The sequence below is a fragment of the Dreissena polymorpha genome, chromosome 10 (assembly GCF_020536995.1).
Source record: "Dreissena polymorpha isolate Duluth1 chromosome 10, UMN_Dpol_1.0, whole genome shotgun sequence".
NCBI classification, from domain to species: domain Eukaryota; kingdom Metazoa; phylum Mollusca; class Bivalvia; order Myida; family Dreissenidae; genus Dreissena; species Dreissena polymorpha.
The window spans coordinates 81,298,254-81,325,499 of record NC_068364.1 but is presented as its reverse complement, the minus strand read 5'-3'; the positions used below and the strand labels follow the sequence as shown (position 1 = coordinate 81,325,499).

The window sequence follows — 27,246 nt, the reverse complement described above, 5'->3', positions numbered from 1 at the left end:
GAAAAAAACGATTTTGTAATTAATTTGTTTAATTATTTGTTTTTAATGTGAAAATGCCAGTTATTCGTTCAGGTCAAGTGGGGGAAAATTTCTCCAACGTGTTGTTGGATCTTGGTGAAGATCAATGAAAGTTAAAACGTTAGTTAGACAGCTACGCCAAAATACCTTCGTCAATTAATTAAGGGAGTCCGCTTAAAGTGAACATTCATGTATTCATTTATTAACGCGAAGTAATACCGGTAATAAACTACATCGCGATTAGGTCTTAAACAGTAATACATTAAAATGACGCTGGTGAGACAGCTCTTCGATCTAATTATAGCAGTTTATAAGTAAACGCATGCTTTATTTTGAATCGTAAACTTGCAAAACCAATTTAGTGTGAAGTATATACTACTTTTGAGTTGATTAAAATATTAAGCACACGTCTTGTAGTACTGTACTATTAATAAATTTGAACATATTTTATTTACTCACAGGCTGTCTTGGCACAAACTGCATATGCCTCGGAGTTTCCATCACAAGTCTTGCCATATAGTGTCGTTGTCGGGTTGGTACAAGTCCTGTTCCTTAGCTTCAGTCCCCCTCCACATGTTACTGAACAGCTTTGCCACGAACCCCAACTCGACCAGCCACCATCTTATTACAAAATATGAAATATGTGTTTAACCTGTATAAAACAAGTTGATTGGTTCATATTTCCTACTCTATGTGCCTTTTTAATACGATTGAAATCGGATACTTACTCCTGGCGCCGCAGGGTTCATTAAGGCACACTGTATATTCGGTTGATTTACCGACGCAATTGTCGCCGGTTCGGTCTGGTTTAAGATTGGTGCAGGTTCTTGTCTTCTTTTTAAGTCCCACATCACAAGTAACTGAGCAACCAGACCACATGGACCAATCTGACCAGTTCCCGTGTGCTTGAAAAATAACATATTTTTCAACTAGATTCCTTAGATACGCAACGATGTCAGATAATGTATCAATGTGAAGTTTGGTTAAAACAGTGTTACATATAAGACATCGCAATTGTTACCAATGTACTCAACATCCCTTGTTTAACCAACATTGAATTGTAATCATCATGCCCAAATTAACAAATGCCCGATTAATAAAGCAGTTTACACTGCACGCACATTCAGTGATTTGCAGCAATTAGAAATCGGTTCTAAAACTTTGAGAAACTATCAAAAAACCAGCCATGTTGACACTTTTATGTAAGTTTTTAATAAATTTCCACACACCACAATACTGATTACCTTTACAGCCATTCAATATAAAAGGAGCGTGGCATCTTGACGTATCACAATAATGCTATAATCGCCTGATGTTCATTTATTGTTATCACGTTAACTGACATCAACACACGCAGTGATTTAAAAATATATTCTCTCGTATAAACTGTATTATACGTATTTACCTACATGGTGCGTTGGCACACACAGTAGAATCGTGATTGTCCCTCTCACGTCTTGTCGTACTTTATTAAATACACCTTTTAACTTACATGTTGTATTATGACAAACTAAAATTACCTACGGGTATGAAGCTTCTGATTTATACATTATAAAAAAATAGTTGATTCTTTTTCCACGAACATTGCATTATTATACAATTGATGCTTACCAATGGCGCTGCAGGGTTCATTAAGGCATGCTGTATATTCGGTAGATTCACCGACGCAACCATTCCCTGACCGGTCTGGTTTAGGATTAGTGCAGGTTCTTGTCTTCGTTCTTACTCCCACATTACACGTAACAGAGCAACCAGACCACGTGGACCAATCTGACCAGTTGCCGTGTACTTGAAAAAAGAAGATTTTACAACTCAATCCCTTAATTACACAGTATTTTCATTTAATGTGTTAAAGTAAAATTGGTTTGAATGGTTTTACAAAAGGCATTCATTGCAATTGATCGTCATCAAATTCATAACGAATCAACGAATTTCGAAATGTAAACAATGCTTGAACATATTCATACCCGGACAAAGCTGGTTCGAACACAGTTTTGACTCAACATCAGCCCCAGTGCAGTAAAGTTCATTGTTGGAAGGGGACGGGTTTGAACAGGTCCTTGTGCGGATTTTCGCTCCGTTACTACACGATACTGAGCATGAAGTCCACTCTCCCCAGTTTCACCAGTTTCCATCAACTGTAGAAAGATGTATAACTTTTATTTTTAATTTTCTTTTTATTTCATACTTTTTCACCGTTTATTTATATTGTAAATGAGTTTAGCTGAAGAATTTCGCTGGAATAATGACCTCATTTCGTAACATACGACGTAATTTCACAGTTAAACAGTAAAAATTATCGATAATGTTCACTGTTAATTTTCACTGATTGAAACAGTGAATTGTCAGTTTTCATTCACTGATATTTCTCTATAAACAATCAGAAAGCATAAAATAATGCACATAGTATAATTATATTAAAAAAATATTAATATATTCTTCACTTTAATACAAAGTTAAATGTATCTCATAATAAATATACTCATTATAAAAACATATTTAAATATGCGATGTATAATTGCATATCTTTCTTATGAAAAAAAATATTTTTATGGATGTTTTGGGGCAAAATAATTCTTACCGAGATCACAGAGTCCGCAAAACTTTGGACAAGTAGTTTTGGCGTGATGAACATCACCACAGACTTCAATCAAAGTACTGGCAGTACTGGTGTGACGATGCTTTTGAAGAGGATGGATATAAAACATCAATTTAAGTTTATCTATATCACCACAATTGTGTTTGTTGATACGAACATTTGGGTACGATAAAAAAATTGGGTACGAAAATTTTGGGTACGAAAAAAAATTGGTACGAAAAAAAATTGCGTACGAAAAATTTTGGAACGAAAAAAAGTTTAGGGCTACGGGGAAGTAGTACCCGTGGGTAACTTGACCCATTGAGCGAAACTGGGAGGCGGGTCACATTCTTGTTCATTAAGTATGGCAATACCTTCATGATGATTCTCGAAAGTAGGTATGAGCACATAGCCGGACCATGTGAGCTCAATCGTATGAGCACTTGACTATCCGAGTTCGCCCACGAACATATGGATAAGTTAACTAATAGCGAAATGACTTTATACATGTATATTCTGAAATCTAACGATCGAACGAAATATCAAACATGGTATGTACACTTAGGTGGTTGTGTAATTTCTGTTAGAATATCGTATTCAATATGTAAATTTTAAATGATTGTGCCCGCACTTGAGTTTGTTGCCTTGTTTGAGTCTATACGCGCCTAGGCTGCACCCAGTGTGTGTATTTGTGTTTTTCCAAGGTAATGAGTTATCTCCGCGCTGAGGCTGCATAATGTTGGGACCCGGAGTGTGTCCAGCAGTCCTACCTAATAAGATTAGATTGACGACAGTTGGGACGAATTTTGAATGATAGCTGCAATTTCCAGCTATTTGTTTTGTACTGAAATACTTTTTAATTTTTTATATGGTCAAATGCTGCGGGGGTGGGGGGATGAGATTATCCGGAAAAAACACCTGTCCGGAATGGTGACCACAAAACAGACAAAATATAACATTGCGCCGGGAGCGGGAATCGAACCGGTGTCGTAAAGGTGAAAAAGCGAACGGCCTTACCACTGCGCTAGCGGGACGGACAATTACGCAAACTATATATATCATAGCAGTGCAGCGTTTACAATTTGCAGGTTCGAAATTGTTCGCATTCTTTAGTTTTGTGATCACGTAAAAAGTTAATTTTACATGTTTTTATTCGCAATTTATTTACTAAATCGAGAACAATTATCAAACAAAATAGAGAAAATATATAGTTGTTTCCTTGGTCCATAAAAATAAAATGGATGTAAAATTACTAATTTGAAATTAACGTTCTGATAAACTTATTGAATCTGTTTCCCCAGGATATGCTGTTCTATTAATATTTACCTTTATCAACACGAACGACAACTCTGCTAGGAGAATGTTATCAATGAAAATCCACGAGCAATCTCCTACGCAGTGGCGAATGCCAAGGGAAGTAACTGAAAAATCGAGTTATCTCAATCGGACTGGCTCGGTCTTTTACATAGGTCGCAATTGTAAAGATTTTTTTACTGGTTATCAAACCTTAGACGCTGCTGTTCCAGCATCGTCAAAAATGGAGTTCAGACGGGCACAGTCAAGTGTTTCGTCGTCGATGCAAGCTGTTGCTTAAATTACATGTTCAATATATACAACAATAAACATAAAAACATACGGGTTAATATCTCTTTTACTGTACGATAACCCGTGAGATGTTAATATTAGGGATTTATTCTGAGTTCACTTTAGAGGCATATTTCAGCTGCAAATACTTATTAAGCTAGTATTTGAGTTTGACAGTGTCGTATAGTTTTATATTAAATTAGGCTCAAAACAAACATAAACACAATTCATACGTTGCGCACCTTATGATTTACAGCGAGGCAGATTTTAGCTGCAAGATAAAATATTAATATTTCATTAAAGTTTGAATATGCGTTGCTTTTATAGGTAAGAATACATACGTTTTCTATGTGCACATAGATTCTCGTTACAACGGTTACTGCTGCAACATTCATGACAAGAGTACTGCTGTCTGGTCTTGATAGAGCGACCAATGATACCGTTGGGGCCAACGGCCATTGAGCTGCAAAACTGCAAATGTAAACATTTTATGTATGTTGTGGGACTGTGGTGGGGTCGGGCATGCATGTTTTATAAGCATCTCTATATATTTCAATTGTGGCAACTTTTTCACTGCGAAGATGTATTTAAATTTCACCTTCCATCAACGGTTCCAGTACTCGGTTTTCATTTTGAAAACGTTGTTAAGCATTCATATGTACATTGAAGTACTAGACGTCTTAGAAGTCCTATTGCATATCAAAACGTTACTATCCTACTTTTTCATTAACGTTGCATACTTACGCTATCACACGCAAATTGTGTATAATTCCCTACGGTCTCAAAGTCACGTTAGCGATCAGATTGGTGTTCTTATAGTTTCGTTAGATAATTTCGTCGCAATATCAATTTCAAAGCCGAGTGTTCGCTTAAAGAGTGGAGGCTATATTGAAATAACATTTTGCATTGGTCAGTCTGTCGGTTGGTATGTCCATTTGTCCCGAAACTTATAAAAAAAATCCATTTTCATGAGTGACTTCTAAAAAATTTGACAAAATTATTCACATTTAGTAGAGTAAGAGTTCAACTATTGAGGTTTAATGACAAAATAAAGAATAAGTTTCAACAAAAACCTTAAAGTGGTAAAAGTTGATGTTTTGAAGGATATCTAAATGGCTTTTCGAAATGTTCACCTTTATGAGAGTGTGTCTCCTTATAAAAAGATTGGGTTTAAGTTCGAGGTTAAGGTCTGACTTTGAGATAAGAGTTAATACAACCGTGCTGTATTGTTATTTGCGACGTTTTCGCTTTATATATTGATAATGGATTCAATGATTAAAAAAAGTGTATAATACCATTTAAGCGGGAGTGTCGCCGCAAGAAAACTATTGATGTCTTTATGAACAAAATTAAACGTTGACGTTAAACGGAATTTATTTCCATTAAAGCGTTTTTCGGCTCTATAAACCTACTACTTTCTATGAAATGATTTTGAAATAAAATCACACAATGTTCACATATACTTATTTGTTTGAAATCGACCAGAATTGTGATTTCAACTCTTTTATATGACATTGTATTGAAGGATACGAAGAAAATATTTCCACAATTGACAGCTATATGATTTCGTGTATCGCGCGAAAGAGACATGTACCATACGTTCACGGGAATTCTCATGACTTATCTTTTTTTTAGGAGCTCAAGCGAGAACATCCTGCTCTAAGCGATTCAGCAACAGAACAAAAAAGAAAAGTGAGCGTGAAAATAAATAAAAATGTATTTATTGCAATAATGATTAGAACTTTGTCGAGGACAGGATGTTTTTTTCCATGATTTTGAATTTACTAGTGACCTATTATAATAGCGCGTAGACCTTATGGAAAGCAAAGGCAAGTGCACTCAAAATTATGCAAATAACTCGAACCGAATGAATCCGATCCTGACTAGAGATCATCCATAAAACGAAAAAAGATGAAAACGTAAAACGATTTTAAGATGCTCAAACGTTGCAGAATGTTTGTATTTTAACCTTTTTACACCAATAATACTTGTTTTAGGGTCTTCCTATTGTGTCTATAGATCTTTTAACAATTAAACAGCAATAAGTTTTCTAAATAGCAAAGCAGGTAAACATAATTGAAACAAACGATCGTAATGACAGTTACCTGATCGTTCTGACAGCCCATGTCGTAATGCACTTCATTGCCGGAGTGGAGCGTTTGCAAATAACAGGAGTATAAACACCAATAATATTATATTAAATAATGTTAATTTTGTAAATGTTTTCTTAATTTATTATTGATCGTCTTGCTCAAAAATATAGTAGTATGATATATAAACAGCGTTTAAATTGCCCGTTATCATGACTCTATATGTAACTTGACAGACTTATTTGATGTTAGTAAGACAGAGAAAGTATTTGCAACGAATACAAACTCCCTTTATTTTATATACCATGGATTTTTTAAGTATATTAGTGAAGTTATACACGTTATTAAGAATGTTAAAACAGAGACAGTATTACGCACCTCTTTACAACTTAATATTAACAACTATTAACAGTTGGCGTATTCAGACAATCTTGTCAATGAATGGAATGTCACTAACCTCACTATTTGAACATTGAGTCGTGTTTGTACACGTCCGTGGTTCAGTGATATTTAGACAATTTAAGCATTCAAGGCATTCTGAAATAAATGTACAAAGGTTTAATAATCACGAATATTACGACGTAAGAGTGTGTGCGTTTATTGATATTTTTGACGTCCTTCTGTACTAATGTTGTGTCCCGCGTAACGCAAAAAGCATTCGCTAAGGGAAAGGGTTTGAAGCTATAAGAGACGTTGTTTGGCGTAGTTTTCTAAAATGTGATAAGACATAGATTTCTTGAGATATATGATATAGTCAAATATAGTTCCACGAATTTCATATATTTTAGGCAATGCAGAATTGCAATAACGGTTAAAGGTTTAGCGCCAACTGTTATAGATAAACATTTACATAATGGTTTAAATAAGCAGTAAACGTAGAATAAAAACAACAACATGTTATCGACATTATATTCTAGATCTGAATATATTTACATACAATGTGTATTACATATGCTATTTATAAAATGCTATACTCAAAAATAGGAAAAATACGTATTGTATCATCCTTAAACCTTACACTCGACGCTGAAATTCATGGATCGGAGAGTAGGCTAATTAACATGGTATTCTCTGTGCTTGTATTTCCTAATGATGTGTACAAATTATATTTCAATTGTAACACATTTTCCAAACTAAGAAATAATTATATGTGGCCACAAATAATCTTTAAAAGGCAGTTTCCTTCTTACATATAGCGAAAGGACGTGTATATTAAAACAAATTTAATAAGCGTGTGAGTCATTCATAGTTAAATATTTTGTCGCTTTGTGCGATTAAGCCATAACTTCTCCAGTAGATGTTATTCATTGTATATATTGAACACCATTTGTTATAAATTGAACACCATTTGTAGCGACATAAATAGTAGATAATTGTTGGATTTGGTGGAATATCTTTTTTGATTCACGAGTGATCATAGAAAATGATATTTTCACGAGTGGCGCAGCCATGGGTGAAAATATATTTTTATATGATCACGAGTGATTTAAAATCGATATTCCAACAAATCCAACAAATGTTCTTTTTATGTTAAGCTTGCAAATGATTATTTTTGAAGTTTTGCCATTCCGAACAATTTAATTGCCCGTTGGGCGCCCCGAAATGTTATTACATGTATGTTCAAGGGAAGCTAATCCACAGATTTTATAAACAATTAATGGAAGAGTGATAACCCTTGATAACATTTTGTTGGAGAGGTCACAACGGGAAAACCACAGAGATCTAAAAACTAGTTCCGGTCAAACAAAGAAAATTATCGGCAATTTTTACTGTTATTATTCACTGTTTGAAACAGGGAAACATCAGTTTTAATTCACTGATATATCTCTATAAACCATCGGAAGCATAACATAAATGTTGTTATTCGTCGAAATGTATTCGTTCTTATAAATTCAACTAGGATAAATAGTCAATTTTCAATACGCGTAGGTTATATCAAAGCATGGTTTACTTACTCTCGCAATTCTTTTCTTTATTTAACATGTTTGTTTGATATTTTTTACATGCATTTTATGAATCATAACATACCTGATATACCGCTTGCACACAGTATTCCCGCAATAATCAAAAGACCTGTAAACGTGGACAAATTTAATTAATCGCTTCGCATCGTAGCTTTTACAACTTGCATTGTAACTAATGTATTTTAACTATAATCAGAATTCAATTTAACTAATAGTTTGACAATCGGTATAGACAATCTAGTGCAAATAAATAAGAAAATAAATAAATTATGACACAACAAAATAACTACATAAGCAAATAAATACATAATATATATAACTTACAGATAGTCATTCTCGTGTTGACGCTGTTTCAAAACATGTTAAAAATTTCACGCAATTTATAGCCACAATTGTTGTCCGCATTGTGAAATATATGTATCCCGGAAAAAGCAACTTTTTGGAAAAACCCACTAATCTGCTGGTACAAATAAACATGGCCCATTTATAATCTTTTCAAAATCACACACCGTATCAACCGTTATAATTTAAAGTAAGCTATCATTGGTTGATTTAATGGACCAGCGTTGTTTGTACCGGGGTGATTAGTGGGTTTTTCTAAACTCGTGCTTCTCCGGGATATATCCATTGCCGTGGATACTGTGCCATCTGGTGTGCTGATTACCAAATAAGGGAACAAATATAACGACTTACCTTAACACACGTAGGCGTTTTATTGCAAAATTCGGAAGGCAAAGCTACTGTGAACAGATAATGGCTTTTTAAATTTATCTGCCTTTATTTTTGTTATATGAAAATCGTTCTTCTGTGACAAAAATACACGTCGCTAATGTGTAATGTTACGATCGAATGAATTTAAAAGCGTTTTTCATTGGCATTTTAATTTCAGTAACTCCAAATTAATATCCGCGAATATGAACGACCAGTCAGACGATTGCTTTTATTAAATTGCTCTATTTTGAGGCAGTCTTAACATATTTATCACGTATTGTGAATTTATAATTCAACAGTGATTTGTTCATAACAAAACTGCAAAAAAACGCATAAATATTGCCAATATTCGTTCATATTCGCACTTTTCGTTCATATCCACGGGCATGAGTCATATACGCATTTTAAACGGACCGCTCAAGGTCATACAACAATGGCCGCGCTCATTAGATAATCTTCACACTCGTGTCAAAACTTTCTTACAACATACATCGGCTTGTTTGGCTATTTAGAAACTGTCATTTCGGATATATGAGTTATTTATTAAAGGGGCCTTTTCACAGATTTTGGCATGTTTTGAAGTTTGTCATTAAATGCTTTATATTGATAAATGTAATCAATGGATCTAAAAAGCTCCAGTAAAAATTCAATAATAACATTCAAAGAAAAGAATAAAAAGATAACACCCAGCAGGGTTTCGAAACACTGACCCCTGGGGTTCTGAAGTAAAAACGACTTAGACCACTCGGCTATCCTTTCTGATACAATATTAGATGTATTTTATACTTTATATAAGCAATCCTCGTAGTTTCACAAAATATAACGACATCAACAGAACCTTCCAAATTATTAATTCGTTTCGCATTGCAACGCTTTATAATTATCAGGTTTTAAAATCGTCAAAAGATGCATATACTGGCTATTTTAGAGCATGGTTAATGTTCAGTATTACTGTTTCCTCACACATATCATAACTAAAACGTAAATTTGCGAATCTGAAACATTTTTTTTCAATTTTGTCAATTTACCCGAACGTGAAAAGGACCCTTTAACTAAATCTACGCTAATGTCAACAATGGATTGAATTCGAAGGATACATTCGATGTGAATGCAGGACTTTCTGGATCTTGACAGCTTGACACGGCAAAACTGGTATTTTTTTAATATTGTATTCGAGCATTGTCGACTTATGTAATGACTATGATACCCGATATCAACATTTCACATGTGATTTGCAGATTACCAAGCTGTCCTGAAAACATTGATTACAAAGTCTTTACTCATATTACGGGTTTGTTTTATTTCTTCTTTCTATTTTAGTATTAAATATCATTTTTAAGTCAAATGGACTGTGTCACAGTAAAAGAGACATTAAGGCGATTGTGGCCAGTTTGGATCCAGATCAGCCTGCAGTCGCTTGAAAGCTGCTTAAAAGCGCTTTTCTGACAATAACAAATAGTTTAATTGGATACTGGTTAGACTGCCCTTTCCCTGTGACCTGGCTCAAATAATAGTATTGTCATGAATCAAATGATTTTAATTACGAACATTAATCAAGTGTTGTTTTTTTTTGGTCCTTCGGGATTAATGACTCCAGCAGCACTTTCTTGTTGAGAATTGTATACTGCTTAAGGCGATGCTAGGGGGCGTGAGAGATGTTGCATCTACCATTATCTCTCATGAACTGACTCAATAATACCGAGTCGGCAATATTTGACTTAATTTTTGGTTTGGTTGCTCTGACGAGGGATCGAAACATTTCAGAATCTTGCTAAAAGCCTAGTGGTAGAATGTCGTCTTTGAGTTAATTAGTGTGTTTAAAGATATATAAACATAGCTCCAGCGGCAGAGCTTCAGGCAATGAATATTTCACCCCCTGATCTTTTTTTCTAATGGATATTTTAGCTAGTTCATACATTCAATACAGTCAAATATATGTTAAGTAGTATTTGCACACATTGGTAGATTACATTTGTACATTAATTATTATTTTTAGTGTTAAAAAGATATAGTTCAAGTGTTCATGTTAGATGAATTAAGAGCCTTAGTCAAGCGGTATTTAAACATTTTTAAATAGTAAAATTTTCTGAAATGTACACATTTTCTCTTGAGCACTGGCCAGATATAAAATGTATACCATTTAACCAATTTTATATGAAGCCCCAGTGCCCCAGATAATTATTTGGGAAATAGGGTTTTCACCCATTGATTTTGAAAAATAGGGTGATTTCATTTTTTAAATAGGGTGAAATGAGTTATAAAAATGCATAACTTAAAATCATTGCTACTTTATTGTCTGTTGAAGCTGCACACTTGTATTGATTTAATAAAACTGTAAACTATCATAAAATCATAATAAACTTTAATGAACTGATGTAAACTCAACTGCTGCATACACAGTTTCTAACAAAATCGATAACACGAATGATTCGGCGCTTATTGGCTATACTGACCGGCAACCAATTGTATAAATCTGGATAACTCTTATCCAGCGGATAACTTTTGGTTATCTTATCATAAAATTGAAGATAACCAGAAGTTATCCGCTGGATAAGAGTTATCCAGATTTATACAATTTGCTGCAGAGCTCAAATGTTTATACCTTTTCTCTGGCACCCTGGTCATCTCCTGTTGATCACCTAACAAACACCTATCAAAATGGCAAGTTATACGCTGACAGTTCATTTTTTTCAATGGTTGAATGAAATGCTTCAGAAACAAATTGACATCCTTTTCACATGAAAATTTAACTTTCACAGTCATGGAAAAAGAGCCTGCATCGAACACAGATCAAAAATACTTTTCATTTGTGGATCAACCCATATCTATATGCATAAATATCTCAAGTCTTCGTGAAATCAGGACAACAAATTGTATTTTATGTACTTAATTGATCTGGCTATAATTATCAGATTATAATAAGATCAATTAGTAGCATGAACCAACAAGGGAGGCAACTTGTTATGTCACAATTTGGCAGTGTATAAAAAGTGGTACTTAATTATCTCGCTAAACATGGGTCTAAATTACGTTTTAAAGCTATTTTCTGATTCGATGAAACAGTCTGAAAGCATCAAAAAAATAAAGTCGAGATAGTTATCTTGCGGAACATGCAATGCCATGCCGCATGCAAGCTATTTATAAAGTAAATATCGTAAATCAAAAAGTTTGTGGGTTTTTTTCGCGGTCATAGACAGTGTTCCTGGCTGAAAATGATGCAATATTACTTTTAAATCATTCATGCATTAATTTTGAGCAAGAAAGAGGTAGAATATTAGTGTAAAACATATGTGTTCTTATTTAAACTTGTGTCTGCTACAATTTAACGAGTGGTTACGGAAATTACCGATTGTACAGATGTATCGACAGACATATGCAAAACGAAAGAATAGCTTGCATATTGCAAGTTTATCAGCCTTGAAATTACCTATTCATCAAATGAGAATCACAAATATAAAAATATAAACCAGTAATGTTCATTAACACCAAAATCTTTGGGCACAACCATCATATATTTGGAAACCGTGACGTATTGTTTTTCGGAAACCGACGATCGGTAATTTCCATAACCATATGGAAAATTTCATCACTGACAAGTTTCGTTTCTAATATTTTTCTCAAATATTCTACCACAAAATTATTGTATACCATTACACAAATGAATGACAAGTAATAATTCCTTGATTTTGGGGAGGGGAACTGTCTATAAATGCTTATAAAAACGCATTTAGGCTAAACTTAAGTGCATAAAATATTGAAAAATAAATCATAATTCAAGTGTAGACAAGTATTCGTTTTATCCGATATATTCATTCATCCACATTGCTCAGACACTCAATTATATTGGAAATTATTACGAATATCTGATAAAACTTGCATTATTTATTTTTATCTTTAAACTTCCATTTCATAAATGTTTTTTTTTTGATAAACGTCATCATTTATTAATTGTATATAGATTTCTCTATAGTTTGAAAAACATTTAGGCAAATATTTCTCATGTAAGATAAAATGCAAATAATTAATAAAATATTCCCTTTTAATCAGTATGTTGGTTTATCGGTCAATAACAACATCACTTTGGACATTGAATTATTTAAAAGTTATATCAAACATTAAATGTTCTCCGAACAAATGATTCATTACACATATAACAGATTGATAGGAAGATATGAACAAATCAATGTTGCTAGGTTGCCCGCCTAGAATGGTCCTGTAAGTATGGAAGTACTTGATATATAAATTTATTAGCCTGTCGGTGTTGTAAAGACATAAAATATTTAATGAATGTCTCAAAGTGTACAATTATTTTGCATTTAGTAAAAGAAAGACAACATATAACCATGAAGTGGCTGACAAGAACTTTCGCTGAATACAACTAAAAAGAGGCATTATGCTTCTTGAAAAATAAAGTAAACATCATTATATATGAATTTTCTGATCAAAAGTGTTATTTTGAGTGAATAGGGGACATAGATTTTCAAGAAAAAACAATATAATTATAAATGTTTTGGCGAAGTGCATCATAGTATTATCATAGTACCAGTTTTGGTCTAAAAATCCAGTTACATATTTTAAATTTCATAACCCCTTGTTGCAAAAAAAAATCATGAAAAATAGAATTTTCAGAGTAACCTATTAAAATAAAATAAAAAAATAATTAGACCCTAGATATTATTTTTGCAATAATTTTTCATCAATTACAAATGTTTTAAAAAATTATTGTTTCATGCTACTCATGGTACCAGTTTTTTGTCAGAAAAATAATTACATTTTTTTAAAATGCGTTACCCCTTGTTGTCAAAAAATTCATAAAAAATATATTATTCAAAAATATCCTTTAAAACAAAAAGAAAATGCCTTCTTAAACCTTAAATATTATTCCTTAAAGCATTTTACATCAATTATTTATGTTTGAAAAACTCATTGGTTCATGCTACAATTAGTATATTTATATCATTATTTATGCAAATGTGTATTGTTAACATATCCACAATAATGCAGTTACATGATAGCAATAAATAATAACAAAGCCACCCATACTAAAAAGGTCATTGGCAAAGCCTATGGTAAAAATGTGAACACATTGAGTGTAATCGCCCTCTCGTGCCAGCAAAAACAACACATTGACAGGTTGTCATTTTTGACAGTTCTACTTTCACTTTCATTTTGTGATATCGAACTATCAACAATTATGTGGCCGAGAAAAATATCGCTTTTGCTTGTATAACATATTTTCTGTACATTTCTTCAATAAACTTACATCAATACACGATTTTCTTCATTAATCCAAACATTCCTGACAGGCTATCACTTTGTTTACATATTTTGCTTACATTTTGACGTGCATAGGTAGGACCGCATTACCGCTTACGAAATGTGTATGGCGCACCATTTTGGTCGAAAGTCAACAAGACCTATTTGGTGACAAGAGAAATGTACTTTGACGTACAATATGTATGTCGATGTACAACAATTGTACTACGACGTACGAAATGAAATACACTTCGAAGTATAAAATTGTACGTCGAAGTACAATTTGTACTTCGACATATATGTTTGTACTTCAACGTACAAATTTTCTTAACAGCCGATCAAAACACTTGTCTCATGAGCCGCTTTAACTTCAGATTTATTCATAATAAATGTTTAAAATCTCTTTTTTTAATAGAGGACAAAATAAATGAAAATATCAAAATTAAGAAAAAAAAACATTTTACAAAGAAGTTTCGAGCATTTATTGCATTGAAATAGATTATATACCCATTTGAAGAAGATTCAAGGTTACCTTTTTTAAAAATAAAATTACCAAGCATATTGACAGTATTTATTGACCATGCGGGGCGGAATATCACGGTCCAGCGCATTACTGTGTAGGAAATTCCCAACAGTAACCAAACAGTTACCAAACGATTACGGGATTAAAAAGGTAAAATAACCTCCCTGGTTTGGTTGTATTTTGTGTTAACCATTATATTCATAATTCAGAGGTTAATTTCGTTACGTCAGGTCAATAAATACGCACAATATCTATGAGTTAGCGGTCGATAGTCGCATAATTTGGTGTAAATAATAATAATGTTTAATGTCAACTATCTATAAAAGCAACAGATGTAAGGCGTCTTCTGATTGGCAAACACTCAAGGGTCAGTAAAGACTGAACGTCGAAATACAATTTTGTACGTCGAAGTACAAAAATGTACTTCGACGTACATATTGTACGTCAAAGTACATTTCTCTTTTTACCTACTAGGTCTTGTTGACTTTCTACCCAAATGGTACGCCATAAATGTGTATTCATACTATTGCCTTCGAGGTACTTATCCGATGTTTGACGGAAAGGACCAATAATGTGCAATTGTGGGTCAAGTTTCCCAGGGGTACTACGTCCCCGTACCCCTAAATTTTTCCGAACCAAAATTTGTTCGTACCCAATGTTTTTTTCGTGCCCATTTTTTTTTCGTTCCCACATTTTTTCGTACCCAAATTGTTTTCGTACCAAAAATCTTTTTCGTACCCAATTTTTTTTCGTACTCTATTTTTTTTTCGTAACCAAATTTTTTTTGCATAATTTTTTCGTTCCCAAAATTTTCGTACCAAATGTTTTTTCGTACCCACATACACAATTATGATTATGAAGATCAACTTAAATTGATGTTTTTATATCCATCCTCTTCAAAAGCATCGTCACACCAGTACTGTCAGTACTTTGATTAAATGTGTATTCACTCTTAGCGGTTGAGGACTCTAAATATATTCTTGTAGCAAATGTTTCTGACCGTGGTAAGTGCACAGTTCAATGTTCATTCTGAATATTGATATATATCGCCGCATAATTTATACAGGTTTTAGACACCGGTTTGTATGCTGGAAGGGAATGTCAGCCAGTCCATTATTGTCGCTAAAAGAGAACTGCACATTTTTAAGTAGTTTTTTAAGTTAATGTTGTGTAGGCACCTCTCATGATATGGCCTGTCGTAATGACGGGTTTGCAAGTCATAAGTACCTTTATTTGCCGTTTCGGCATATGTTTTCATTCTGGCGGGTATATTGGTCGTTCTGGTGAATTGGTGTGTTTGTGCTCTTCAAACCAAGAAACACGGACCTCGTAAAGCCTACATGCTCAATTAAATAGCCATTTTAAATCTCACCTTTAAATTTCAATCTCTCCGATAATTCATTAAATAAGATAAAGGGCCAGTCCTGTTTGACCCGTTCGTGTTTGGAACAAAGTATATAATCTTTATTCAAAACAGTTGTACTTGAAATATTGTCTTCGGCCGTTCAATCACACGACTGACGCTAAAGCTTGAGACATCAACTTTCAGCAGCAAAATATACTCACTACTCTTGAATCCGCAAAATTCATGCAACATTTTCTTAGTTTATGTAACCGAATCGCAGAAAGTTTGCAATAAGTAAATAAATTGCATTTTCCAAGTTAAATACGCGTTCAATTTTCCTGCTACGTATATTATCTAGAAATATAAGTAAGAATTGGTCTTATACAGCTCGCCGAGAAATAAATATTTTTGTTTTAACGCAAGGGAAGTGTGCCAAAATACAGAATGCCTGTATTGAAACGCTGAAGTGCAAGCATAAAGTCCACTGCAGTGTTCAGAGGTTTTCCTTGGAATTTAGACGGTTTCCAGTGAGACCTGCTCCAAAAAAACGATTTCAAATGTGAATATATCATAATGTCATTATATCGTGGGAATATAAAACATATATTGCGTCGGCAAGGCAGACATATTTTGTTGAAGCAATCCTTGCCGAAAAAAGAATCTTCAACAACCAAAGGTGCGGAATTCGTTCTCCAAAAGACGGCTACAAATAAAGGACAGATATCCAAGCTCTCTATTGCCTGTGTTAAAAATTTTGATTGCCTCATTCCGATAGATTTTAATACATTTCGAGCATTATTTATAAAAAAAAATCCATTATAAAAAAAGTGTGTGCCACAGCCTTTAAGGCACAGGAAGCTACATCCCTGATTTGTTTCCAAGACGTTATATCTAAGGGATTAGACAAACATAAGAAGCTACACTACTGACTTGTTTCCAAGATTTTACCTCTAAAGTATGCACAAACATAGAAAGCTACACTACTGACTTGTTTCCAAGACGTTACTTCTAAAGTATACACAAACATAGGAAGCTACACTACTGACTTGTTTCCAAGACGTTACCTATAAAATATACACACACAACCATACCCCTGCCAATTTTTTAAAACGTTACCTCTAAAGTATACACAAACATAGGAAGCTACACCCCTGACACTACTGACTTGTTTCCAAGACGTTATCTCTATAGTATACACAAACATAGGAAGCTACACTACTGACTTGTTTCCAAGACGTTATCTCTACAGTATACACACACAGTTACACCCTGACTTGTTTCCAAGACTATATATATAAAGCCAACACACACTAATCAATGAATCCTGGTTTCGCCACAAACAAATATAAGTTGACATAGTTATCGTATCATAAAATGAGTTCCATTCATTTAATATAACATATAATACGATGTGTGTGTTCGCTTTATTACAAAACACACACATGATCTTTTTTGGCGTTTAACAAACTAGCGACTTAAATGATCGTGTCTTTGACGATGAAGACGTAACATATTTATGATAAGTTCAGACACATTAAACATTTGTAGCTTAGCCGTTTCACGAATTGTAGCCTTCTTTGAGGTATATGTGGTCGTTAATGTTTAAACTTGTTCAACTGCAATAAATGACGCAGGATGCTTAACGAAGTTAATTTTAAAACATTACGTCTTGAAACAAATATGAAATGAAATGCGCTAATATCCGGATGAGATTCCGATTTCGATCTTCTGCGACAGAATGAATACTCCAATGGGGGGGGGGGTCACACTGAACACGACTGCCTCGGTAACAACATGCCCAACAAAAGTCAAATCAAATCAGGCAAGGAAGATCCATTCAAATCATGGTCTTATGCACTAAATCGTGAGTTTCTGACGTTATCTTGACTGCCCCATTAGTCAAAGTACATTTTAAGAACACATAAAAACGGTGCGGACACGTGTATAATGTTCTGATAGAATCCACTGAAGATAGTAAATTGTGTATTGTATTCAATATTCTTGTGCTTTAAACAAACAAGCGATGTTGTTATTAAAACTTATTGGTCATTCATTATATTTCATGATATAACTAATTTGCGATTTTAAATATGATCTTAGATGCAATTAGTATATGGTATTTGTACGAAATGGTAAACAACACGTCATCAACAGGATACAAATATAATAACTTTTTTTTACATTTTCCATTAAAGCGCATTTCGTGTTCGAAACCCATTTTAATGAACACCAGGGGTTATATCTATAATTTGTATTCCGTCCGCTTAATATAGTTTTCACCAAAGCAAATGGATATGCACACACTTGTTAATTGTATAAACTTAATTGTATACAAGGATACTACGCTTATATGTTGGGCAGAGGTTTAACCGCAGCTATCCTAAATATTGTTGAAAGATGCAACATAAACTCAGAGTTGATAATGTAGTTTTTATTTTTCGAACAATCGATCCTCTCTTGTTCAGTCGTTGCGCAATTTCGTGTTCTTGTGTTTTTGTTGTTGTTAAAATATATACGAGCGAGTATAATGTTTGATGTAAAGAACTATGTTTTGCGGATGACTATACATCATAACTTGCTTAACATTTATAGCAAGTTCATTCAGTGAGCAATTGTAATGCTGGAATGTGCGGGTTGAGACATCGGTTATAAGTGTATTGCCCATACGTTAAATCAAATGCATGTTGTTACTGACTTAAGCTTAAATAAAATAAGAAATATCGTTTTAAAAAGTTACACCTAGGTTGATTGTGGTTAGTGTTGATAAAAGATCAACATTTATTTCAATGAAATGATCGCGAATGGCTTTTTCTGCGCAGTTCTTAGCTGCATCACACGTAATTTAATTCCGCCAGATTTCATGGCCTATTTCGGTTTATTAGATATAATTGATCCTATATCTATAGATACAGAATAGAAAAACACAAGAAGAATGAAAATAAATGATATCATACTAGTCATCCGTACATATTTGAAATATTTATACGCCCGTTTTTCGAACAGAACTTTTTGAATGGTTTTTCAGACATTGTTATTTGATTCGATTGGTAATGGTATCCCTAGCATCGTGTATCATCGCGATCATGCTTAATAAATTGGTAAAGATGGTGGAATATTTCTAATTAAAGCAATTGAAACCGGTACTTCATAACGATTCAGTTACTGACCGCGAACTGACCTTGATACCTTGCGGGCTTTAATGCAATTCATTAAAGTGAGGTAAAGGTGCAACTGCTAGAACCACGGCTTGTTTGATACTTCATGCATCTACGTGTTTAACGTATACTTTCAAAAACAATTTGAAATAGTTTGTCACAGAGGTTATCAGGATAGGGAACAACAATTATTATATGATCTAAACTATACGAGTGAACATAATTTAATACGGTAGTTATTACTAAATATGAGAACACAGCCTTTAAGTACAAACGCACTGGCGCCGACAATCTTCTAAATATAAAGGGTCACAAACAATCTGTATTGACGCCGTGAGTTGAGTGTGAAACTGTTTTATCCCTCAAGCCTTTTCATAAGAGATAAAATTGTTTCATGCTGAACATGCAGATAACATCGTTGAAAAAGTCCCTTTTCATATTATGAACTGCCCAAAAATAGAAAGTAAATCGAATAACATATGAATGTAAATTAAAAAATTGTTTGTAGATTACACGTTTTATTAAAAAAAAGTTTAAGCCGGGAAATTCAATATTCAAATTCATTGAACGCGTACAAAGATCAGCTTCGTTGAAAAGAAGTTGCAAAAATCTAACTACCAGCTATTGTCCGTCTGGGTCGCTGGGAGTTGCAACTGATAACAAGATCTTTCATAGAAACGTGCCGTCAAGATTCCTGGTGGCACTTTAATCGGTAAAATTATCAACACAAACTATTTTTGGCATACATAAACACTTACACACACACATAACAGGTATTGTGTTCTTGTCGATGCATTCTGTTGATTTAACGCGGTTTTATGAGACATTATTATTTCAGAGAGGGAGAGAGTAGAGAGAGAGAGAGAGAGAAGAGAGAGAGAGAGAGAGAGAGAGATGAGAGAGAGAGAAGAGAGAGATAGAGAGCAGCGAGGATAGGAAACGAGGCCGGAGACCCTCCGTCTCGAGCTACCCCCCTCGGGAGATCCTCTTTTTTTTTTTGACTTTTTTTTTGTTTTTTGGGTGCGAGAGAGAAAGGAAATAGTGACTGTGCTAGCCTTGTATGTATTGCAAAACGCGTGTTTCAAATGTCTTCGTCTTTGCTTTTGTTCAAAGTCTATGCTTATTTTCAAATCAGCATATATATGGCCGAAAATTTTGATTAATTTTGTATACAATCTGTAATAATGATAAACTCCAAACGAAAATGAGTAAAGGTTAGTAGCGCGTTATTTATCATTCTCTGCGTAAAAGGGGCCTTTTCACGTGTTGGTCAATTGACAAAATTAAAAACATTGTGAGTGGTGTAAGCTTTAGACCTTAACTCCAGGGGTCAGAGGTTCGAGCCCAGATGAGGGTTACTTTTTTTCTTTAATTGTATTCTTTTTTTCTCTGGAGCTTTTTAGATCCAATGCTTACATTTATCAATATAAAGCATTTCATGACAAACTTCAATTCATGCCAAAATCTCTGAAAAGGTCCCTTTAATACTATTGTTCTATATCTCGCAAACACATTTTGCTATTTTGTCATATAATTGTTTATGATGAAAAGTGATAAAAGTTTAAAATGCAATAACAAGTTAAAGTAATTACGGTACTTTTAGATTGGCTTTTAACATTGTTATAACAATCGTCTCACTGCCTTCGTAGATAATATAACTTTGAGGATTTATTTCATAAAGCTGACTTCAAAGTATTACAAATAAAAGAATATACTCAGACATTTCAAATTGAACCCCCAACACTACACACACGCATATAGCGTATATTCATTTACAGTTTTCAACATATGTTTTATATTTTTAAGAGTAAAACAAATGTATAAGCACATTTTAAACAATATACGTAGAAATACGGCAGAAAAGTGGCAATTTTTCACTAAACCCGACATCGGGGTGTATAGTAAATGTTAAAGTGTTTTTTGTTAGAGGACATGCTACTGATGAAGAATCCAAATGATGCCGGGCTGGTATCTTTGGGGGTTACTAGAAATTCAAGATGGCGTCCAAAATTGCGGCCATTTTCGGTTTGCTTTGTATAAACATATACATATGCATTATGTTATGTATTATAAATTCATTTTGATATTGTTAATCATGTTAAATATGAATAAAGAATGGCAAACGTATGTTATATAAACAAAACATGAATATGGCTGCTCAAATTTTGCATTTAAAACTAAGACCATACCCACATTTTCTCATAAGAATATGGAATATGGAAAAATCAAACAATTTAGCGGCAATTAAGTGTTCAATAAGGTTTCGAGTAAATTAATTCTTAAAATACATTTTCAGAGCCTAGAAGAACAAGAACATATTGAACAAATCCTCACCATTGGAGAAAGTTTATATTATCTGTCTGTACAGTAACAGCAACTTCGTCAAAGGTGTGATTTGTGATATGAAAATGAAAATACACCGGTGTCATAAATGTCGTAAAGCATATTACATATCAATTGAAACACCATAATACGTATACTTCAACATTTTTTCACATTTCACAAACGTTATGATAAAGTAACATTTTTCACCCATCATGGTATAAAGGACTATGTTTGCTAGTTTAGCTCATGTAACAATTACATAACGCAATACACTATTATTCTCCATCTTTCCTTTCTCATCGACAAAGTCAGTTATCTAACGGCTTGTTTTCTCTGATCAATGTTACATTGTTTTATGTCAACTTTTGACAAGCGCAAAATGTAGTACATGGTAGTCGCGCTTGATTACATGAGTACCCAAGTGTTGAACATGGGCTATCGCTTATACACCCACATTTTATCGTTTTCAACACATTGAGTGGAGCCTAAGCAACATTTGATGCTACTGTACTGGATAAAAGGGTGAATCACATGGATTTCCATATACACGCATGTATAAGAAGACGTATCACATCTGCACATAATGTTTCCGTAGTAGGGGACAAGCTTGCTAGCGATGGCATAGCCTCACCCGACTTGCCTACCCTGGTTGCCCAAAGTGTTTGACCTGTAATACACATTTCCTCTGTAGCAGGATTAACACAGCGTGTTGAGGCAAAACAGGTTGCTTCCTTCATAACTTCTGAAATACAAGCTGTCATATTGCCTAACAGTCGGATGGAGTTGCCTGCGTTCAGCATCGGAATAAATGTTCCCTTACCGATACCAGAATATCTAGCCACCGTGTTGCAAACAGCAAGTCGGTCGCGATATATCTTTTTTTTTTTTGGGGGGGGGGGCAGTTTTTCGAATGTCTATTACAGCTCTTTCCATCATTGCTGAGTCCATGATGACCAATAATGCAAGTTTCAGTACAAATAATAAAGTAACATTAAAACAAACACGTCTTTATTATCAGCTAACACAGAAATGCCGGTCTGTTCTGCTTCTACAGCATCAGCCATTTGCCTATCATACTAACTTCTAACGACCAACTTGTGTAATTGAGTGAACAAGAGGTTAAATTCTTTATCCGTACATACAACTAAACAAATCAAAGAGATCAGCTGTTGTTTGTTCCAGTGACATCTGGTATAACATTCTGTGGTTGAAATGACATGCCAACCGTTAGATCGACACAATTGAGACATTGGATTGTCTAACTGACCTCGCTACACTCTTGGTGCTGAACTCCATTATCGGAAAAACATTACGTAGACATAACATTTATTCAGAGTTGATCTTAAATAAGACGTAAAGTTGTCAATATAGTCATGTTTCTTTCCCTCTAAGGGCCCTTGAATGACACACATAGTAGCAGATCCATGTATTACTGAACATGTGATCTGGCTTTCAATGTGCCGCTCAGACACTTTTACATTAAATTGATTCTTCAGCACCTATTTTTCTATTCTGAAATCCCCTGTTTCAGTCAACATAGCTTTAGGTATTTGAGCCAATACATGGTTTATTATATGGTAAATGTCAATTTTCCTAGAACTAGATTGTAAGCCAATAACTCTTGAATAAAACAGATTGATGTCATACACTTTGGTATCTGCAACCCTAATGTGCTTTGTAGACACAACCTGGATTTCAACTTGTTTGGATAGTGAAAAGTAAAAATTGTTCGGCAATTAGTTTTCAAATTCCATCATTTGGGTTTTACCACCGGTTTTACCAAAAGTTTTTGCTTGGTTAACATTAGCAGACGTTTATGCTATTGTTCCAGTCACAATGTTTACTAGACTGGATGGATGTTTGCTTGGATCCAACGGATCAATACATTCTGTCAACTTTTTCAAATAATTGCTTTATCCTAACCATTTGCATTAGTCCTCACCCGATTATCTTTCCTTAGCTTTTCGTCAAACTCCACTAAATTGAAACTGCTCATTTCTATCAGATCTTTTCCCATCCTGTTGAAAATATGCAGGCTCAAACTCAAAACCTTGAAGTTTTAGGTTTATGTGTTGAACCAATAATTCACTTCTTGCAATGGGTATATCTCATAAATGTGTCCATACCCCCGGAACATGACATGCTCGCCCTTAGGTAGTTTGTGTGTACGAGGTATGGTAACATGCGCTTAACTGATGCCAAGTGCAGCGGCCAATCACCTTCTCATTATGCTCGAACATACATAATTATAAGAAATAATGCCTTATTCAAACAATCAACCAACAATTTAGACGTACGACTGGCAGATACCATGCCGTCAAGATACATTTCTAGATCATCAATGTTGTGTATTTTGATAATGCCGCTACGACACGCCTACTTGTGAATGAAGCGTATCAACGCCCCGCTCCATGTTCTTCATAACTTCATATTGATCTCTGATCTGTGTTAGTTAGTTGTTAGGCATTGATCGCTTCTATCGTTGAATGATAATGAAGTAGCCACTGAAATTATATGCGTTTCACTTCGGCAGAATTCGGATCGAACTTGAACGATTCTTTAAGGGACAAGTTCGTGTGTGGAACACAGCGAAGGTTATTGTCAATCGCTGATTTGACACTGCAAAATGCCAGAGACATAGCGCTTGCCATGGAAGCTGCACATAAGAACGCCGCCGAGTTACAATTATTGGCAGCCGCCGATGTGCCCGTCAACCGAGTTGGACATTCAACAAAACCCAACAAATGGAAGCAACACAAACATGCCAAAGAAAGCAGCATGTGCATCCACTGTGGGAAAACTAACCACCCCTCCGATAAATGCAGACTGAAGGATACAGTTTGTCATCACTGTAAAGCAAAGGGACATATTAAGGCTATATGTAGGCAGCTTTTGTCGGTGTAGTATATGGAAGAAAACCTTTCAGTGATCAACACTGTGAACAAAGGAGACTACGGGAAAATCATCGTTAAGCCGAAGATTAACGATGTCGAGGTACCCATGGAGCTTGATACAGGATCAGCAGTTACCCTCATATCAGACAAGAATTTTCGGAAACGATTCGGAAATATGAAGCTCGATCCTGCTTATTCCATACTGAAGACATATTCAGGCAATGTCATAGAGCAAGAAGGGACAGTTATGATGAATGTCAGTTATAATGGAAAATCGCAGACAATGCGACTTTGCGTCGTAAAAGGTGATGGACCTGCACTGTTCGTAAGGGACTGGTTAAGTCATATCAGACTTAACTGGGGCACACTTTTTAAAGTGAACTCTGTGACAACGGAAGGCCTGGAAAACGTCTAAATTATATACTTGACAAACATAACGACGTGTTTAGTGACGGTATAGGACAGGTGAAGGGAGTTAAGGCAAGGCCAACCCTAAATAAAAATGCTCAGCCTAAATCCATAAAGGCTAGGCCGGTACCGTACTCTATAAAGCCAAAAATAGAGAAAGAACTGGAACGTCTCGAGAGTCAAGGAATCATCTCGAAAGTGGACACCAGTGAATGGGCGACACCGATCGTTCCTGTCGTAAAATGAAACGGCGATGTGAGAATATGCGTTGATTTTAAGGTTTCCGTAAATCAATCAATCAAGGTTGATAGATATCCTCTCCCAAGAATCGAGAACATTTTTCCAATCTGTCAAATGGGCGAAAATACAGCAAGCTTGATATACGGCAAGCGTACTTACAACTAGAATGCGAGGACAAAACCAAGGAGTTGCTAACGATCAACACCCACCGAGGATTGTACCGTAACAACCGGATGCTATATGGGGTTTCTTCTGCTCCAGCTATATGGCAACGCACAATGGACCAAATTATTCAAGGAATCCCAGGGGTGCAGTGCATGCTGGATAATATGTTTATTACTGGTGAAAGTGATAATGTGCGTTTGGATAACTTACAAAATGTGTTGTGTAGGTTGCAGCAATATGAAATTAAAGTAAATAAGGACAAGTGAGAGTTTGTCGTGCCAAGGATTACATTCTGTGGTCATGAAATTAAAGAACAAGGTTTATGGGAGTGTCAGGATAAATTAGAGTCGGTATTGAATACACCACCTCCATGTGATGTTACATCTCTTAGGACTTATCTCGGGGTACTCAATAATTACCATCGTTTTCTGCCAGCTCTCGCGACCGCAACAAAACACATGAACGCGTTGCTCGAAAAAAATCGAAAATTCGTCTGGTCAAAAGAATGCCAGAGCGCGTTCGAAAAGTCGAAAACACTTCTCATTACGGAACCTGTTCTTACACACTACAACCCTGAACTTCCGGTTAGGCTCGCGTCGGACGCCTCGCCGTTCGGTATTTCCGGTATATTGTCACACGTTATGCCAGATGGCTCAGAAAAGCCGATCGCGTTCGAATCAAGGTTACTTACCAAAACTGGAATGAAATATGTACAAATCGATAGGGAAGCATTGGCAATTTATTGGGCAGTACAAAAGTATTACCCATATCTCTATGGTAGAAAGTTCACATTGGTTACTGATTGCAAACCCCCCCCCCCACTTCAATATTCAGCCCGAGAAAAGCATTCCGGCAAAGACTGCCGCACGCGTTCAGAGATATGCTACATTTCTCTCTGGATTCGATATACAGTACAAAAGTACTAAAATGCATACTAATGTTGACGCGTTTACCCGCGCCGTCAAAGGAAAAGGGTAAAGAAATTTCAGTTGAAGATGGGTTCCACAATTCTCAGTTAGAACAAATTCCGGTCTCGAGCGCGGATATCCGCCGTGAAACTAGGCGGGAGCGCGTTATGTCACGTGTATTTAGGCAAGTACAACAAGGTTGGAATACCAATGATAATGACCCTCTTTTGAAAGGCTACTACGCGCGACGAAATGAATTGACGATTCACCACGGATGCTTAATATGGGGCATTAGGGTGATAATTTCCATTAAGATGCGCAAACGTGTGCTTGATTTATTGCACATCAGCCATCCAGGTATCGTTAAAATGAAGGCACTAGCGCGTAGTTGCGTCTGGTGGCCTGGCATTGACACTGACATCGAACACATGGTTAAAAGATGCGAACCGTGTCAGATGCAACAGAAATAGCCCGCGAAAGTTCAGTTACATCCGTGGGAATGGCCTAAGTCAAGTTGGAAGCGAATACATGTAGATTTCATAGGTCCATTTCTTGGACGCATGTTTTTGGTTATCGTAGATGCTGATTCAAAATGTCCAGAAGCCATCGAAATGAAATCGATAACTTCTGAAAGAACAATTTGAAGAATTGCGTACAATATTCGTAAGATATGGCTTGCCCAAGCAATTAGTATCAGACAATGGTTGTCAATTTACACCTGAAGAATTTTCTCTGTTTATGAAGAGAAACGGGATATGTCATATAAGAACTGCGGTAGCAAAACCGTTCACAAATGGTCTTGTGGAAAGGTTCAATGGCTCTTTCAAATCTGCAATGCGCGCTTTAATGCATTAAAACACCGATTTCAATTTAAAGATCAATTCTGTCTTGTTGGCATATCTTAATACGCCACGTTGTACGACGAGGGAAACTCCTGCAGAACTGTTTTTCGGTCGGAATTTGCGCAGTTAACTAAATTTGATGATACCCGACACTCAAACACGAGTCACTAATGGTCAAATACAATTGTCAATAGCTGACAATAGAAACGTTCGCGAATTCGAATAACGTGTCTTAGCGCG

At 35.1% G+C, this 27,246-nt stretch overlaps 1 protein-coding gene and 1 long non-coding RNA gene across 2 annotated transcripts in view; both read right to left on the bottom strand.

Annotated features, from left to right (window-relative positions):
• Positions 1-479: 479 nt before the first annotated feature.
• LOC127848749 (uncharacterized) overlaps positions 480-27,246 on the bottom strand; it is a 46,639-nt gene continuing 19,872 nt past the window's right edge. Inside the window, exons 5-11 of the mRNA XM_052381358.1 lie at positions 4,522-4,651; positions 4,132-4,185; positions 2,600-2,668; positions 1,986-2,156; positions 1,630-1,806; positions 747-923; positions 480-639 (exon numbers count right to left, since the gene is read on the bottom strand). Coding sequence (XP_052237318.1) covers positions 2,140-2,156; positions 2,600-2,668; positions 4,132-4,185; positions 4,522-4,651 — 270 coding nt within the window. The 3' untranslated portion in view covers positions 480-639; positions 747-923; positions 1,630-1,806; positions 1,986-2,139. The remainder of the gene's footprint in view (positions 640-746; positions 924-1,629; positions 1,807-1,985; positions 2,157-2,599; positions 2,669-4,131; positions 4,186-4,521; positions 4,652-27,246) is intronic.
• On the bottom strand, positions 6,728-8,647 carry LOC127848758 (uncharacterized). The gene is made up of 3 exons (XR_008034747.1): positions 8,559-8,647; positions 8,299-8,343; positions 6,728-6,807 (listed from the first exon to the last, which is right to left on the bottom strand). It is a non-coding gene; the product is annotated as an uncharacterized LOC127848758 (long non-coding RNA).